The sequence below is a fragment of the Calidris pugnax genome, unplaced genomic scaffold (assembly GCF_001431845.1).
Source record: "Calidris pugnax isolate Ruff unplaced genomic scaffold, ASM143184v1 scaffold153, whole genome shotgun sequence".
In the NCBI taxonomy this organism is placed as follows: domain Eukaryota; kingdom Metazoa; phylum Chordata; class Aves; order Charadriiformes; family Scolopacidae; genus Calidris; species Calidris pugnax.
The window spans coordinates 9318199-9333077 of NW_015090999.1; the positions used below are offsets into that span (position 1 = coordinate 9318199).

Below are 14879 nucleotides of genomic sequence, written 5' to 3' on the forward strand. Positions count from 1 at the left end.
GCTAATGATATGCAAAAAGGACAAAAAACAATTAAGTTTTGATACATTGGTATTGAGATGTTAATATGATTTTTTTTAATGAGTACTGCCATCCAGGCTTTTATATGGTAAATACCAAGCATCACAAAACCGGTGTTTCCTTTCAGGAAACTTACAACATATAATAAAAAATAACAAAAAAACACATGGCAAAATTACCAGGGCCGTTCAGCAAGGATGAATTAATGAGCACGGAATTATTATTTATTGTTTCTTATTGCTACTTCTCTGTCAGTGAGCATTTAAGTAGCAGATATTTGGATCCAGAGTTTGCTCCTGGCCTCTGATGGAGTGAAGTAAAAACTCTCTCATCCCCTCAAATGCTGGGGAATCCTGGATCCTGATGTGCTGCCTCAAATGAGTATCTAATATCTTCCATTGTAACTGAGCCTCAGCAATAACCGTTGGTCGCTGAACAGGTCCAAATTTGTGACTGTAACATTAAAATTTCACCACTGATTTTCTCTACCTGATGTGCAAGTACCATCATTTCCTGGTGCAGCACCGGGTAGGATTGAGTGTAGTTTAACTGGAATATGTCATCAAAAGCAATAGACACACACCAGAAAAAATACGTATAATAACAGGTTTATTAAAGCTACTGCCACTAATTAATAACAAATTTTCCTAAAAATAACAAAGCAAACTATCTACTGTTTCATGGCTCCTTTACATATCAGTCTGAACATTCTTTAAGCCAGGCAAGACAGATTACATCATGGTTCAGCTGCAGGCCCAATGGTTTAAATTATGCAGACACCCATACATCCTGTCTCCACTACTGAATGTGCAGACGAGGAGATAAAGTCTGGCTGGGACAGCCGTTCAACAGCCTAATACCAATCTATGGCTTTGGCACTTTTCACCCTTCTAAGCTCTTGCTCAGGTCCAGCAGCCTCTGAGAGCTCTAACTCTGTCATGATCATATCCAAGAAGTCCTTTTCAGCTGAGAGGTAAGAGAGAAAAATCATTTCTGAATGACTAAGATCTAAAACATCTAGTAGTCAACATGTCAACATCTTTGTTTGCCCCGTAAACCACTGAACTATTTGTTATTTTTATTATTTTAGGCAAATAAGGCAGCTAATATTGAGTGTTGTGGAAATGTATTATAACAAAACACGGACTCTTCTTTCAGTTTCTGGACTTTAATACACATACACTGTCCAAAAGGGAAAAAAAAATGCTTTCACTGTAGTCACAAAGGAAGGATTTTATCTGGCCTAATGTAGATGTCTAGAAATCTGAACTATTTGCTCCAGGTTCCTTTGCAAACTATGGAGAGTAAGACGTACGTTCAGAGCATGGTTAACCTCACGGTAGAATAGGTGTTTGCAATCTGACCAATTGAATCACTTCCTAAAAACTACCTACTTATTTGTATGACTGTAAAGACAGAATAGATAAGTAACTTAAAAGTACACTGTAGATGTTTAAATTTAGGCAAGATGAATCCATACAAGGTGTTTAGATAGTCAGCTTAATAAAGTAGGAAAGATAAATACAACAACATAATGTCATGCAAAGTATGTAGTTCGTGATTTCGTGGCAACTATTAAGTGTGGACTTCTTAAAAAAATGCTAATAAAATAGTTACCAGAATTACAAACACGGAGTGGGATATTTCTAATTTAAACCCTATAACAATTTTTGTTTAGAATCCCTTCTGCAGTCATAAAGATGCATTTTCCAAAGATGATTTGTTCCATCTTAGAGCTATCATTTAAGTTACGTGGAAAGAATGTTCTTCTGGAGATTGACGTCTCTCCTCGAAGGTACAGAGTGAACCCACCTCACTCTATATGAAAACAGTAGTTTTCACTGAATAACTGTCTTTGAAGTGACTAATCTTTGATGAGATTAATCTCATTCATGCTATATAAAGATAACAGATCTTTATGTCTGAGGAGACGTGATTTCAATAAAGAGAATACAGCCTCTTCAAAACATACGCGTAAGTATGTGCTGCTGTTCAGAAAATTTCAATAAATTATCATTAGTTTTACATACAGTTTAGCAGTTTCACAGATCTGATGAATAAACTGAACAATATCTTGTTTTGCTTCCTGGAATGTGTGTATGAAAAGGCACCTAAAATCTCACGGAATTAATTCCTTTGGGAACCATTCAGTAGGACTGCATTTAGAGTAGTTGTTCGTAGCAATAAAAATTAATCATTTTCCAAAATGGTTTGAATTGACAAGCCAATACATTTAACTAAACACTAGTGGAACTTCATTTTCACACTTTCTGTATGTCAAAATTAGTAGATCCATTTTTCTGCAAGAGAGAAAAGATTGATCAGAAATGCCAAGCAAAACAGAATTCTCTAAATGTGACACAATGAAACTTTAGATCAATTTATTTTTTTAGAAAATCTGAAGAGATTCTTAGAAAGTCTGGCTGTTCCATCTTGTCATTTGCTGACCAGGATATGTCAATTTATAATGTTTAATATACAGATCCTTGGTATGTCTTTCTACAGGTTTGTAACTGTTACAATGCCATATTGATTTTATAATCTGATTAATTGCAAAATTCACTCTTCCCATCACATTTTGCAATGGCATAATTACACAAAGATTTTAACAAAACAAGTTGATTAATATAATTTTAGTTAACATGGTCTTATCTCAGAAGAAGTACGTAGGTGAATACCAGCTCATCAGAACATTTCATCTAGGTTTCCATCTGTCTTTATTTGTTGCACAGGTACTGAATTATAGTAGTATGGATTAATAATTGTTGTAACAGAGAAGACTTCAAACAACTTTTAGAAAATTTAATAAAACAAAAGCTTCATCATTTTTCACTGCTTTGCACATTTGTTTAGTCACTATGCTCCTCGCAAAGGTAAAAATGGTACTCAGTATAATATTTTCATTAGGATTTAATAGATTTTATATCTTCTCTTTATTCCAACATTAGGTGAAAATACCTCTGAACCCTGGCTTATTCATTTCAATAGAACAAACTGATTCTCAGATGGTCTTGCAATTTATTCTTGTGACTTTCTGGGCAAGATGCCATTGCCTCACTGTCGGTGTCTCTATTGACTGCACAGGTAGGACTCTACAAATTACAATGAGACCTTAAAAGATCTCCCTCACAGGCGCAGAGCAATTATTGTGTCTGCAGCCTGGGGCTGGATATCATCCTGAGCGACCCAGTCTTACAGAATGAGATATTTTGAAAAGATTTAAGTACACAGAAATGAGTAAAAGAAATAGTTCTCTTGTAATAAGTTGAAATTATTTGAATGAAGTTCTCTACATTGCTTTTCTTATGTTCAATATAATACATCTTGCATCTTACCTTTAATTTTGGAATAGCAAGGCTCACAATGCACGGTTTGTCTGTAAATCCAAATGCTGTCTCCTGCTTTCAGATCTTCCAGTGGTCTTTTGCATACTTCACACTTCAACACACAAGTATAAGTAATATGAAAAATTAAACCAAAACTGTTCTCTAATATTCCTTCCCAATAGGCTGTCTTTTAGGGAGTAAGCAACCTCAGACCAGAATAGGGCTTATGAATACTGCAATATCATCAACTGTGAACTCTGAGACAGTAGTGTTTGTGAACGTTACATGAGACATCTGAATATCTCACCTTTAGACATCTAAAAATCAGATATCGAAGTCTTTACTAGTTCCCTAAGTTCTCTGTATACTCACCAACCCCTTACCTCCCCTAGACATTCCAAAGAATAATTTCTCTGCCTTAGCTTAGAAATTTATTCTAAAATAACATGAATCACCCTTTTGAGATCCTTTTGTTTCTTCATTGAGTAACGGTAGTGTGATCAGACTGAATCATGCAACTCAGACTAAATCTTAAAGAATCTAAACCTGCTTATTTAAAAATGTTTTATGATACTTTATCTTAGCCATTAAATATGTCTCCCATTATTGAAGAATCTGGACATTGCTTTCATAAATTTCTCAAAAAGCTAATTTTTGAGATAGAGGAGCATCACCAACTTTTCACTTATGAAAATACCTGGACATACAGAGGCTGACTTCCCAAGACCAAAAGGAAAACCTACAGTGGGTCAAGGAGCAAAGTAATTCAATCTGTAACCAGAATCTTGACACCAAAATTGACCCTTCTTTTGCAAACTAAAAAAAGAATGGCAAATTCTGGTTTCTTAGGATATTTTATCTTCTGTTAAGTGAAAATCAGTATTACTTTTACAGTGCAATTAAGTAACCAAAATGCCAGCCATCCCAGGAGGGCTCTAAGCCTTTCCATTATTTTCACAATGGCTGTCTATTCAGATAAATTTGGACTGAAAATCTTTATTAAAGTTAAAAATTAACAGTCTTACCCAGAACATTCTTTTGCTGCTAAATGAATAAAGGAATTGTGTGATGTCAACACCATTGACTTAAAGGTACTGTGAATTATTAGGTCCAGGATCCAGACAATATGTTACACATGCTCATTAGAGCTAGTATGAAATTGAAACTGAGCACTCAGTATTGATTAGTGTAACATGGCAGAGTACTAGAAAACTCTTTTTTCCCCCATTTTTACAGAAATATGCTTTTTCTATATATTTTCTGCATAAGCTCTTGGTATTAAGGTACCGTTAAGACAGTCTACTCTCTTCACTCATTTTATGTTTCCCTGTCTAAATCAGCAAAAGGATGGGAATGTTTTCAAAGCTTTGATCACCAAGATTAGCTAGCATTTTTATACAGAGCAATAACCCTACAGTTTGGATTATTTACTCACTGAACTTTTGGTATATACCTTTACAAGGAAACAAAGACCTTATACTGCTGTCAGCCACATGCAAATCTCTAATGGATACACAGTATTTGTAAGGAGCTAAATGAATATTAATGATGAGAAATTGCAATGCTTAGCTAAACACATAACTACAAGCATGAACCACAGACTTACATCAGTTGTTTAAATTTTTGCCAATCTTTTCATAGAAGTGCAGTTACACAAAATTTAAGCTGAATTTTGCTGGCCAGACAGGTCCCCACTTGGGAATAGGCAGCAAAAAGAATATAATTTAAAAAATAAGCTTACATACTTAACAGATAATTCAATCAATACCAACATGTTAACTCTCCTAACTGCATAAAAAGCCCATTCCTCTTTATATGGGTTGATCCATCTAAAAAGAATGGAAGCAAACCAGAGTTTGTGTTAACTTGCAATAACAGATTTGAGGAAGTAATTTCCATGGAAGACATTGCATTTTTAGAGCTCACAGAGCTCAGAAAGTCCCTATGAGACAGCAAGCATATGTAACTTCATACATGTTAAGTACAACCTTATTGCTGTATTCTGGTTTGGGTTACTTTTCATGCAATAACTAGGTAAAAAAAACTGCTGTCAGAAGCAAAAGCTATGCAAGACTGGGCAGAAAAATGAGCTATGCTAATGCGGTGATTTTGCAAGTATTGTTTCTCAGAACAACAAACTCTGTGTGGAGATACAAGCAGGATCAAGACAAATGAAGCAGAAAGCAAACAGAACACAGGGCTGAGCACTGCTAGGCTTACCCTGAGAAAAGTTTAAGAGCAAATTTTAGGCTGAGGCTGAAGCTTAGGCTTTGGAATGGCAAGCAAAAAAATTTCTTCTGTGCTTTCATTCTTATTGGAAACAGGAAAAAAGGCTTTTACGTGATTTTTAATAAATAAGACTGAAGGAAAGGCATAACCAATTTCAACACCATTTCATCCTACAGCAAAAACTATCCCCATGACCTGAATTTTAGCCAATTCTTTGACCCCAATTGGTAAAGTGATTTCAACTCTATTGCTTATTTCAACTCTATTGCACTTACTAATGCCTTTGAATGTGGCTTCCCCACAAGCCACGATTTTAGATGTCACTTAATCAAGAACATTTACAAAACTTCATTAAAAAAAAAGATGTAGAATAAAATTTTACAATATGAAAAAAGTGTAAGTAGGATATAATTCACTATATCAGACTGGAAGCATGTATAAACATGAAGGTTTATAAAGGCATAGGGGATTCAGGATACATTCCACTGCATCCTTTATCCTCTTTGTGGTTGCAAGAGAATAGAAAGAGGAGATGTGGGGAGAGGGAGATTAAATGAAGTGGGAGAGAGAGAGATATGGAAAGAAAGAGGAAGGTATTGCATAGGGGTGAGAGAGAGAGATTAGTATTTCCCACATTAATCTTCTTCTTCAGTGTGCAAGCCTTCCTCTTCTCCCAGGTGGAGAAGGCCTAAGGCCTAAATATTCTCTTATTGTATGTGTAATATAATGCAGGTATTACATTCAAGTTATATGTCTTAGTAGCAGGTGAAGTCTTCTTACCTTGAAGCAAGTCGAATGACAGCAAATTTGCAAGGCATCTAGGATCATTTTGGCATCTATGCCCAAGGGCTTCCTGCAGTATGTACATATATCTTTTCCAATTATACTCCTGTGCATAAAATATAAAATCAGCTGTCAGAAAAAGACCTACCACTGAAATTTCAAGGAGAAAATTGATAAACTTAGTGTGCTACATGGGAAAGACCTTTGTGTACTCTGCAATGGCCATAAATGGAAAAAATGTCATGTGTGTATTCCCTCCATTCTAGTTGACAGGGGTAATATACATGCTGCTGTGATGGGCAAATTGCTAAGCGTAATTGCCAAGTAGCAAAAATACCTGGATAGAAAGAATGGTCTTCTTTGGTGAACAGAAAGATTTCAAGCAGTAATAAGACTATATTAAGCTGCTGAATGTCTGGGAACACGTATGCTAAATGGGGATGAAGTGGAGGGTAGTGATTTTAATGTTTTAAACACAAAAGTAAATTGGTAGTTGAATTTAAACTGCCATCGCGTGATCAGTCTGATGACAGAGAATTCTCCTCTGTGTTACAGAAGTGCCTGAAAACCTTTTCAGCTTTCTGCACTGCAGCCAGAAATCCTACCTTTGTGGCAGTTACAGTGAACACATATATATATAGAACAGCCTACCTGGTACTCAGAACAATAATATTTTTAAAAAATTTTCTCAGCTCTTTTTGCATTCTTGTGTGACATCAATCTGTACTGTCTCTAGATACAACTATTGGTGATGGTTTTACACTACAAAATCAACTGGTCTTGCTCCTTGCCACTCAATGATAAACCATTGTACTAAGTTTTAATCATTCCCAGATTTACATCTTACATTGGAAAGGATACAAGTTTTTCTGCTTTGGTATTTCCAAGTAATAGAAATGTACAAATTATCTGAACTGGGCACAGTAAATGTGACCATTTAATTTTTTTTCTCCATGAAGGGAAAATTACTGATATTACTGATTCAGCAAATATTCTATTTATATTTGGGAATATCTTAACTGATGTGAAAACACAGAGTTTTTAACAGCATTGTAATGTGAGCCTATTCCTCCACATCTGTACACAAAGTTGGTCATTACAGACAGCATTCTCAGAAAGGAAGGAAATTTTGCAAAGTGGCTGCCCGAGGTAGAGACCTACAGAAGCACAAAGCCAACGCTATCACTTAAGGCATTGACTATTGTTTCTATAGATATTTTTAAATGTCAGCTGTGACAAGCCTAACATAATATTAGGCTGCTGAACTGTGTTAACGATTTGATGGCAAGATTCCACTGAAAGGGAGCTCTAGGAAAAGCTGTCTGATGAGCCTAATGGTGACTTCCAGTGCTCTCTTTTGTCTGAACACTTGAACACTTATGCAAAATGTCTGCGTCCTTTGATACTCTACAATGTTATTGATGTGTACTTACCGATCAGAAGTAGAGTAAACAGTTTTGATGGTATTTCCAGTTATATTTTCTTCATAGGCACCATATGACGATTTGCTGTGAAGCAGTGAGTGCATAGCAATCACCAAACAGTACTTTTTATTTTTAAATATTTCACTACAATGATGACAATACGCAAATTAAACTAATGTAACATGCTTGTAAAAAATAATCATCATACGTGGTGATGAATTCCTTTCCTGTATTTTCACAACCGTCAAGAAAAATATATTAAATAAAAAAGTATAAACTAGAAATATAGTGTCCTTAGACTGTGTTCTGTTCAGCATTTCAAAATTAAATCAACAAGCCCATTGAGCAAAATCTACATGATGGTGTTGGCTTTACCTGTGCTGATATCCAAGCATAAATGATACATATCAGGAAATGGTGACACACTGTATTTTTTTCCCTTTTTGTCTCCTTCTTTCATTAGTCCTCAAAGAGCTGTCAAACAGCCAAACAGAATTACACGTCCCTAGAAGCAGAGTCAGGGTCTTTATAATACAAACTATTCAGTATGTGATTTGTGTTCACTACAGTAACTGTATTGTTCCTTGCATCACAGTAGGAAAGAATATACTGAATTTAACTATCAGGGGAGTTAAATATTCCTTTTTTAACAGTCGCAGTTCTAGTTGCTTAACTGTCAGTTTTGTTTGCCTGGAACGGATGAGCACGTACGTGACAGGCGAAGAAGTCCTCTTGCCATACATGCTTTGAACATTTGTGATCTGATTTAATTATCCTATTCCTCCAGAAATTCATAAGATATATGGTAATTATTACATGTTTCATATCATTCTGGAATAATGTTTAGCAATGTTAGGAGCAATTTTTTGTAATTGCGTATTTTCCAGAACATGTCTTTTTTTCAGGGAAAGCATAACAGACTGATAGCATTATTATGTAAGGTGTTACACAGCCTAGACACACTTTCTACATTGTCTTTTGTAATGTGTATATGTCTTAATTGATTTCTATGCAACACCAGACATTTATTAAAATCTCACAGTTACTGAGAAGCTTAAATGAGAAATGTTTTGTTTATGTTTCATAGAATGTAACAATAGGCTTGTTATTGAATAGTTACATAGAAAACCTGGGTTTGCTCACCACAGAGAAAGTATCTTCTCAACTGAACACCCAGTGCTCCATTTACATTTCAGGCAAGAAGAAAGTAAGCTTACTAAGGAGGAAAGCAAACTGAAGCTAAGTGGTTGCCCTTTGAAATAATTTTTCTGGCTATTTTTTCCCCAACCAAACTAGACACATGCACAACACTTGTCACAGGGTGGAGTATATCGATGGTGCAAATGCCTAAAGTTTCTTGCTGTAGTGAAAAATGGCATAGGAATGTCACCTCTCTGTTCCTCTAAAGCATGGGCCTGTCTGTGCTTGTTGTTAAGCTTGTTTCCCCTAAACCTTTCATTTAACTCATTGTATTATTTAGCTGCAGCATCTAGTGCTTAGTCAGGTTGATGCTTCAAATCATCCAGTTAAATAAGGGTTAAAGTCAGGGCAAAGTGAGTACTGTGGGGTCATTAGATGCAGAATGCCTGAAAATAACACTATTTATCTTATAGAAAGTTGTATAGGCAAAAATACCTTCCTCACATGTCCTAGTGTAGAGAACAGTGTCGTCTTGATTTTACTATCTGGCTAAATTATTATGGCTGAAATACACACAAATAGATATAATCACATCTTAAAAAAAAATAAAATTGTACTGTGTAGAACAAAAAACTGTGAAGCTACAGCACTTTGCACACTCAACATAATAGGGGTCATTAGATGCAGAATGCCTGAAAATAACACTATTTATCTTATAGAAAGTTGTATAGGCAAAAATACCTTCCTCACATGTCCTAGTGTAGAGAACAGGGTCCCCTGGATTTTACTAACTGGCTAGAGTATTATGGCTGAAATGCACACAAATAGATATAATCACATCTTAAAAAAAAAATAAATTGTACTGTGTAGAACAAAAAACTGTGAAGCTACAGCAAAAATACTTCCTAAGCATTAGTTTACAGTCTTGCCAACTGAAAGTGTGAGGAAACTCAGAACCTTTTCAAATAAATGCATAGGCTGGCTGCTTGACAAGACACGAAGTTAAAAGTGAGCCACCATGCAGCCTGAGAACTGCCTGTCTGACCAAGTCCCTTCTTCCAGTTCGTGTCACTCACTCCTTTACCTGCTACAGTGCGACTTGTTTACACAGCAAACTACTCAACAACTCTGCAGAACCACTTCTTCCAGTTCGTATCACTCACTCCTTTACCCGCTACGGTGTGACCTGTTTATACAGCAAACTACTCAACAACTCTGCAGAACCTGTTGCATAAAACCTGAAAGAATAACCCTGCAAAGACCATTCGTCAAGTAGGCTTTCATTCGTCCTAGTGTAGAGAACAGGGTCCCCTGGATTTTACTAACTGGCTAGAGTATTATGGCTGAAATGCACACAAATAGATATAATCACATCTTAAAAAAAAAATAAATTGTACTGTGTAGAACAAAAAACTGTGAAGCTACAGCAAAAATACTTTCTAAGCATTAGTTTACAGTCTTGCCAACTGAAAGTGTGAGGAAACTCAGAACCTTTTCAAATAAATGCATAGGCTGGCTGCTTGACAAGACACGAAGTTAAAAGTGAGCCACCATGCAGCCTGAGAACTGCCTGTCTGACCAAGTCCCTTCTTCCAGTTCGTGTCACTCACTCCTTTACCTGCTACAGTGCGACTTGTTTACACAGCAAACTACTCAACAACTCTGCAGAACCTGTTGCATAAAACCTGAAAGAATAACCCTGCAAAGACCATTCGTCAAGTAGGCTTTCATTAATTAAACTGGGATTACAGGTTCAGGTAGGGGGTATACATTTTGTCGAGTGTGAGGTAACACTGCATATTGAAACACATTCTTTGCCCTGCCATTCTTGTTATTGCTCTCTATTTTTATTTTCAAAGATAACCACAATACCACACCTCCCAAGCTGTATGTCTGCAAAATGCTAATGTTGAATATTCATTTTGAGCCTTAAAATTGTATGCTGTTTGGATTTTCTTTTATTCTCAGCCAGTTTATGGACTTGGCCTTCAAGGCCATGCAGAGCTTTCAGAATGCACAAATTTCAAGTGCACTCCAACATCCTACAGAAAACGTAAGAAAATGAGACAGCAAAGACCCTGTGCCCAGTCATAGCCACACCAAGGCTCAGGTGTGCATAGGCTTAAGGATTGGGACATTGGCCATAGTTCCCATAAAGTACCCGGCTGCAACTGCTATTTTCCCTATTAACTAAGGCTCAATATAAGATTTATCCTCTTCCTTCCAAGTCATCAGCCTTGACTCTGGCAATTCATGACCGCTATACAGCAATAGCACACCTTAGATATTGGACTGCCTTTAAAAAGTCCTGTCTGCATTAATACTTAAGTCCACATAGATGAGTGGGTTGCTACTGAAGAGAGATTTTCCTTATTCAAAAAGTTTCTTCATTCAAGAATTATATATTATGGGTTTTGTCATCATATTACTTGAAAATACATTTTGACTGAAGAAAAATATATTGTTTCCTTTATTTCAATGATTTTCTATTACCAACAGATCTGGTGTTTAGTTAGTTCTATTAAGTTCTATTAAGTAGCCCTATATCGCATTTTTTCACTCAGATTTGCAATGCATGTGCTTGTAGAGACAGAATCCAGCTAAAGCAAGAGTATTGCAACATAAATGGTTTTAAAAGAAGCTTTTACTGGGTCAAAAAGCCAGAAATCCATGTTGCAGTTTCAGTGATTGGGGTAAGAGGATCAGATTCATCCCATGTCATTTTAGGAACTTAACAAGGCACTTGAGTGAAGAGCATAATGTTTTCCTTACAGCCTTGGAGAGAAATAAGCTCCCTGAGAGCACGCTGCATCAAATATGCAGGAAATGCCTTTCCTCTATTGATTATATAAGAATTTTGGCTTTACTGCCCTCCTAAATTTCATGCCTCAGCTACATCTCTAGAGCTACACAGGGTATGTCTTGTGCTCCCCACCCTGTACACTAGAGCTATGTTTTGTGGGCTTCTGTTTGTGGGCTCCTGGAAGCAGAATTTGGAAAGGGGCTGGCATGATTCCAGAGACCAGTGTGAGGTTTCTAAACATCCCTGAAATGTCTTGCATAAAGACGGTTTCTCTTTCTTTTCTTTTCTTTTTTTTTTTTCAATAAATGACAATTTAGACATTATGGTTCTCAATTAATTGTCCACAGTACCTGGTCTTTCTTTGACTGTCACTGGAGTACTTTATCTCTGGGAGATTATTTGGAGCCCTTGGAGGATTTTCATATGCTTGCTTGGTTGTCCTAAAAAAAACCACAACACCACAAAACCAAACCACAAGAAAACAAGCATTTTTTAGAAATCATTGTCAGCTACACAGCTTTCAGTTACACTTACAGCCATAAATGTAGAAGCTTGAGCTCATAACAGTAGGCAAGAGAAATTTATCTTTTTCTCACTGTTGTAAATTGCTGCTTGTGAAATGTAACTGAATCATTGACCTCTGTTTTATGCTGGTACATTTATTCATATCACAAGCTTCATCTAACTTTAATTGAACTCTAGTTTCCTCAAAGTGCCCACTGAGGTTTTCAACAGTGCATTCTGCATTTTCTTGGCTGTAAAGTTTTATTCTTGTTTTTACTATATTTTAGTTACAAATAGTCTTTTATATATATATATACTACAGTGATGTTTTGATTAGAAATGACCAGCTAAACAGATACATAGGATCTTATTTCAAAAAGCAGGATGACAATTCAAGCAGCAGAAACCTTGTCTCCTGCAGTTTTCCCTGCCACAAACATGACATGCAACCAAACATAAAAATAAACCTTGTCAGACAAATTATAGGATTTAAGGATTAAATGCTAATAATGTTTTTGATGATTTTATAAAACAGCCCAGACAAAGGCTGCTCTTGTTTGGTTCTGCCAAAGGTTATATTCTGAAACAACTTGATGATTATAAGCCTTAAGTCTGGATGTTTGGTCTGTAGCTTGATTTATTTCAGTGAGCTTGCCAAGGTCTGAAGCTTTGCTAAAGGAACCTTGCTCAGTGCTGGTCCCTGTTTTATATGCAGAGCATGTTGCATGAAGCAGCACCCTTTATTGTGCTTGATTCCTCATCTGGCAGGCCCCCTTTCAGAACTGAAGGAGAAATTCATTCACCGTACATATTCACTATATGCTTCTTTGGTCAGACTGTCAAGTGAGACTGCTAGCATAAAAATATTTCATATTAAAAAATAGCAGAAGTACTTGTGTATAAAGATATCTAAGCTCTTCCTCTTCATTTAGATATACAGCTAAATGAAAGACTTAAAAACACACTGTCAGAATGGTACCTGAAAACATAATAATAACTTCCCTTTAATTGGCCAAAATGGATCTTAGTTTTTCCAAATGATGAAACCCAGGAGCAGTGAATCTTTTAAACTATGAATGCATTTAGTTATATTTCTTTGAGATATTAACAGTTGAGTTCACAAAACACCTAGATAAGCACAAAAATACGTATGAGGATCTTATCACCAGGCATTTTCATTCACTACAAGAGATTATAAGTTTGAGTCATTACTTATTATCAAAATACATGCAGCTATATTCTATTTGGTTAATCAGGCATATTTTAGAAATAATACAGATAACTTAAGTAATGCAAATCATGCTTGCTTGTATTAGGAATTCACATCTTCTCATACTACATTAAACACATACAAACTCTGAATTGAGTCTCACCGCTTTTTATTTTGATCATCAGCAGACTTGACTTCAGTGTGACCGCCAAGGTCCTGATCTCTGTGAAAGACAGAAAGACCTCAGAACTAATCAAATTATCTGATTCAACGTAAAAATATTAAATCAGTTGAGTTATTTATGTTGAAGAAGAAAAAAATATCCTTATTTCAAGGGGAAGATTCCTTACTACATTGAGTATGTATCACAATTGTTCCATATCATAAGCGTTCAGTTAGTTTTGGAGTAAGAGTTATCAGTTCAAACTTCAATATTTTTCAGTTTCTCTCCACTACTGAAGAATGACAAACTACTCAAAAATGCTAAGCTCATTATAGTATTGCAGGATAATTCATGTTGGAATTTAGGGACCTCAGGAGGTCTAACCTCCTGCTCAAAGCTCTAAGGTCAGAGCAAGTTTCTCAGGAGATTTCCTAGTTCGATCTTGAAAACCTCCAAGGCAAGAGATGATACAAGATGATATAAAATCTTCAGGCAACCTTCTCCACTGCTGGACAGTCCTCCAGTCTGAATCTGTCTTGTTTCCACTTAGGACCACTGTCACACTGTGTTGCCATGCCAAAGGTGAAGGGCCTGCTGACTAAATCTTCTAAGCTGACTATGGCTCTGTTATTTCAGCTTGATAATACAACTTCATTCAATACAGGCACCAGCACCATGAGCTACAGAAATGGCTGCCAAAATGTGTTATGCTCGTTTTTATCCAGCCCAGATTCCTCTTACAACTGCTGTTATCTAGGGCTGTATACAACCTCTAGGACCATATGACCACATTTATACTAGCAACTTGTGAATCGCTGGCTATGAAAAAGCTAATTTCATATATCAGCATATGTCATCTAGATAACTTATGAACATAATTTTACATCAGTATTTTATATTAAATGGTATGTCATTAAAAATAATAATGTTATCCATTGAAGAATTGTTTAAGATTAAAAAAGTCCACACTGGTTCTCATTTGAAAATGAATAATGATACTAAGAAAAAAGAGATTTTCAAAAAATTATTTATGATACTCCTCTTTTTTATTTAAAGAACACTTTTTTACTTCGATTGAGCATTTCACATTAATTGGAAGAACTTTGATGGTCCTTCATTGACTATTTAGAGTTCCAATAAGATAAAGTCAAGTACTACCTGCATTTCTTCCACACTCAATTATTTATATTTACGAGCCTGCATTTATTGAGGAACTTAAAAAACATTAAAATTCCATGGTTTAAATCAAATAAAAATATTAATTTCAACTCCTCTAAT

At 35.8% G+C, this 14879-nt stretch overlaps 1 protein-coding gene across 3 annotated transcripts in view; it reads right to left on the reverse strand.

Moving 5' to 3' along the window:
- Positions 1–611: 611 nt before the first annotated feature.
- Positions 612–14879, reverse strand: part of SCEL (sciellin) — a 51542-nt gene continuing 37274 nt past the window's right edge. For 2 of the 3 annotated variants that reach the window (XM_014955495.1, XM_014955494.1), the window contains exons 13-18: positions 13602–13661; positions 12075–12164; positions 7791–7865; positions 6355–6463; positions 3355–3457; positions 612–2319 (exon numbers count right to left, since the gene is read on the reverse strand). In XM_014955495.1, the coding sequence (XP_014810981.1) occupies positions 2303–2319; positions 3355–3457; positions 6355–6463; positions 7791–7865; positions 12075–12164; positions 13602–13661 (454 nt within the window). In that variant the 3' untranslated portion in view covers positions 612–2302. Of the gene's footprint in view, positions 2320–3354; positions 3458–6354; positions 6464–7786; positions 7866–12074; positions 12165–13601; positions 13662–14879 lie in introns of those variants that run through there. The other variant, XM_014955497.1, reaches the window with a different exon arrangement.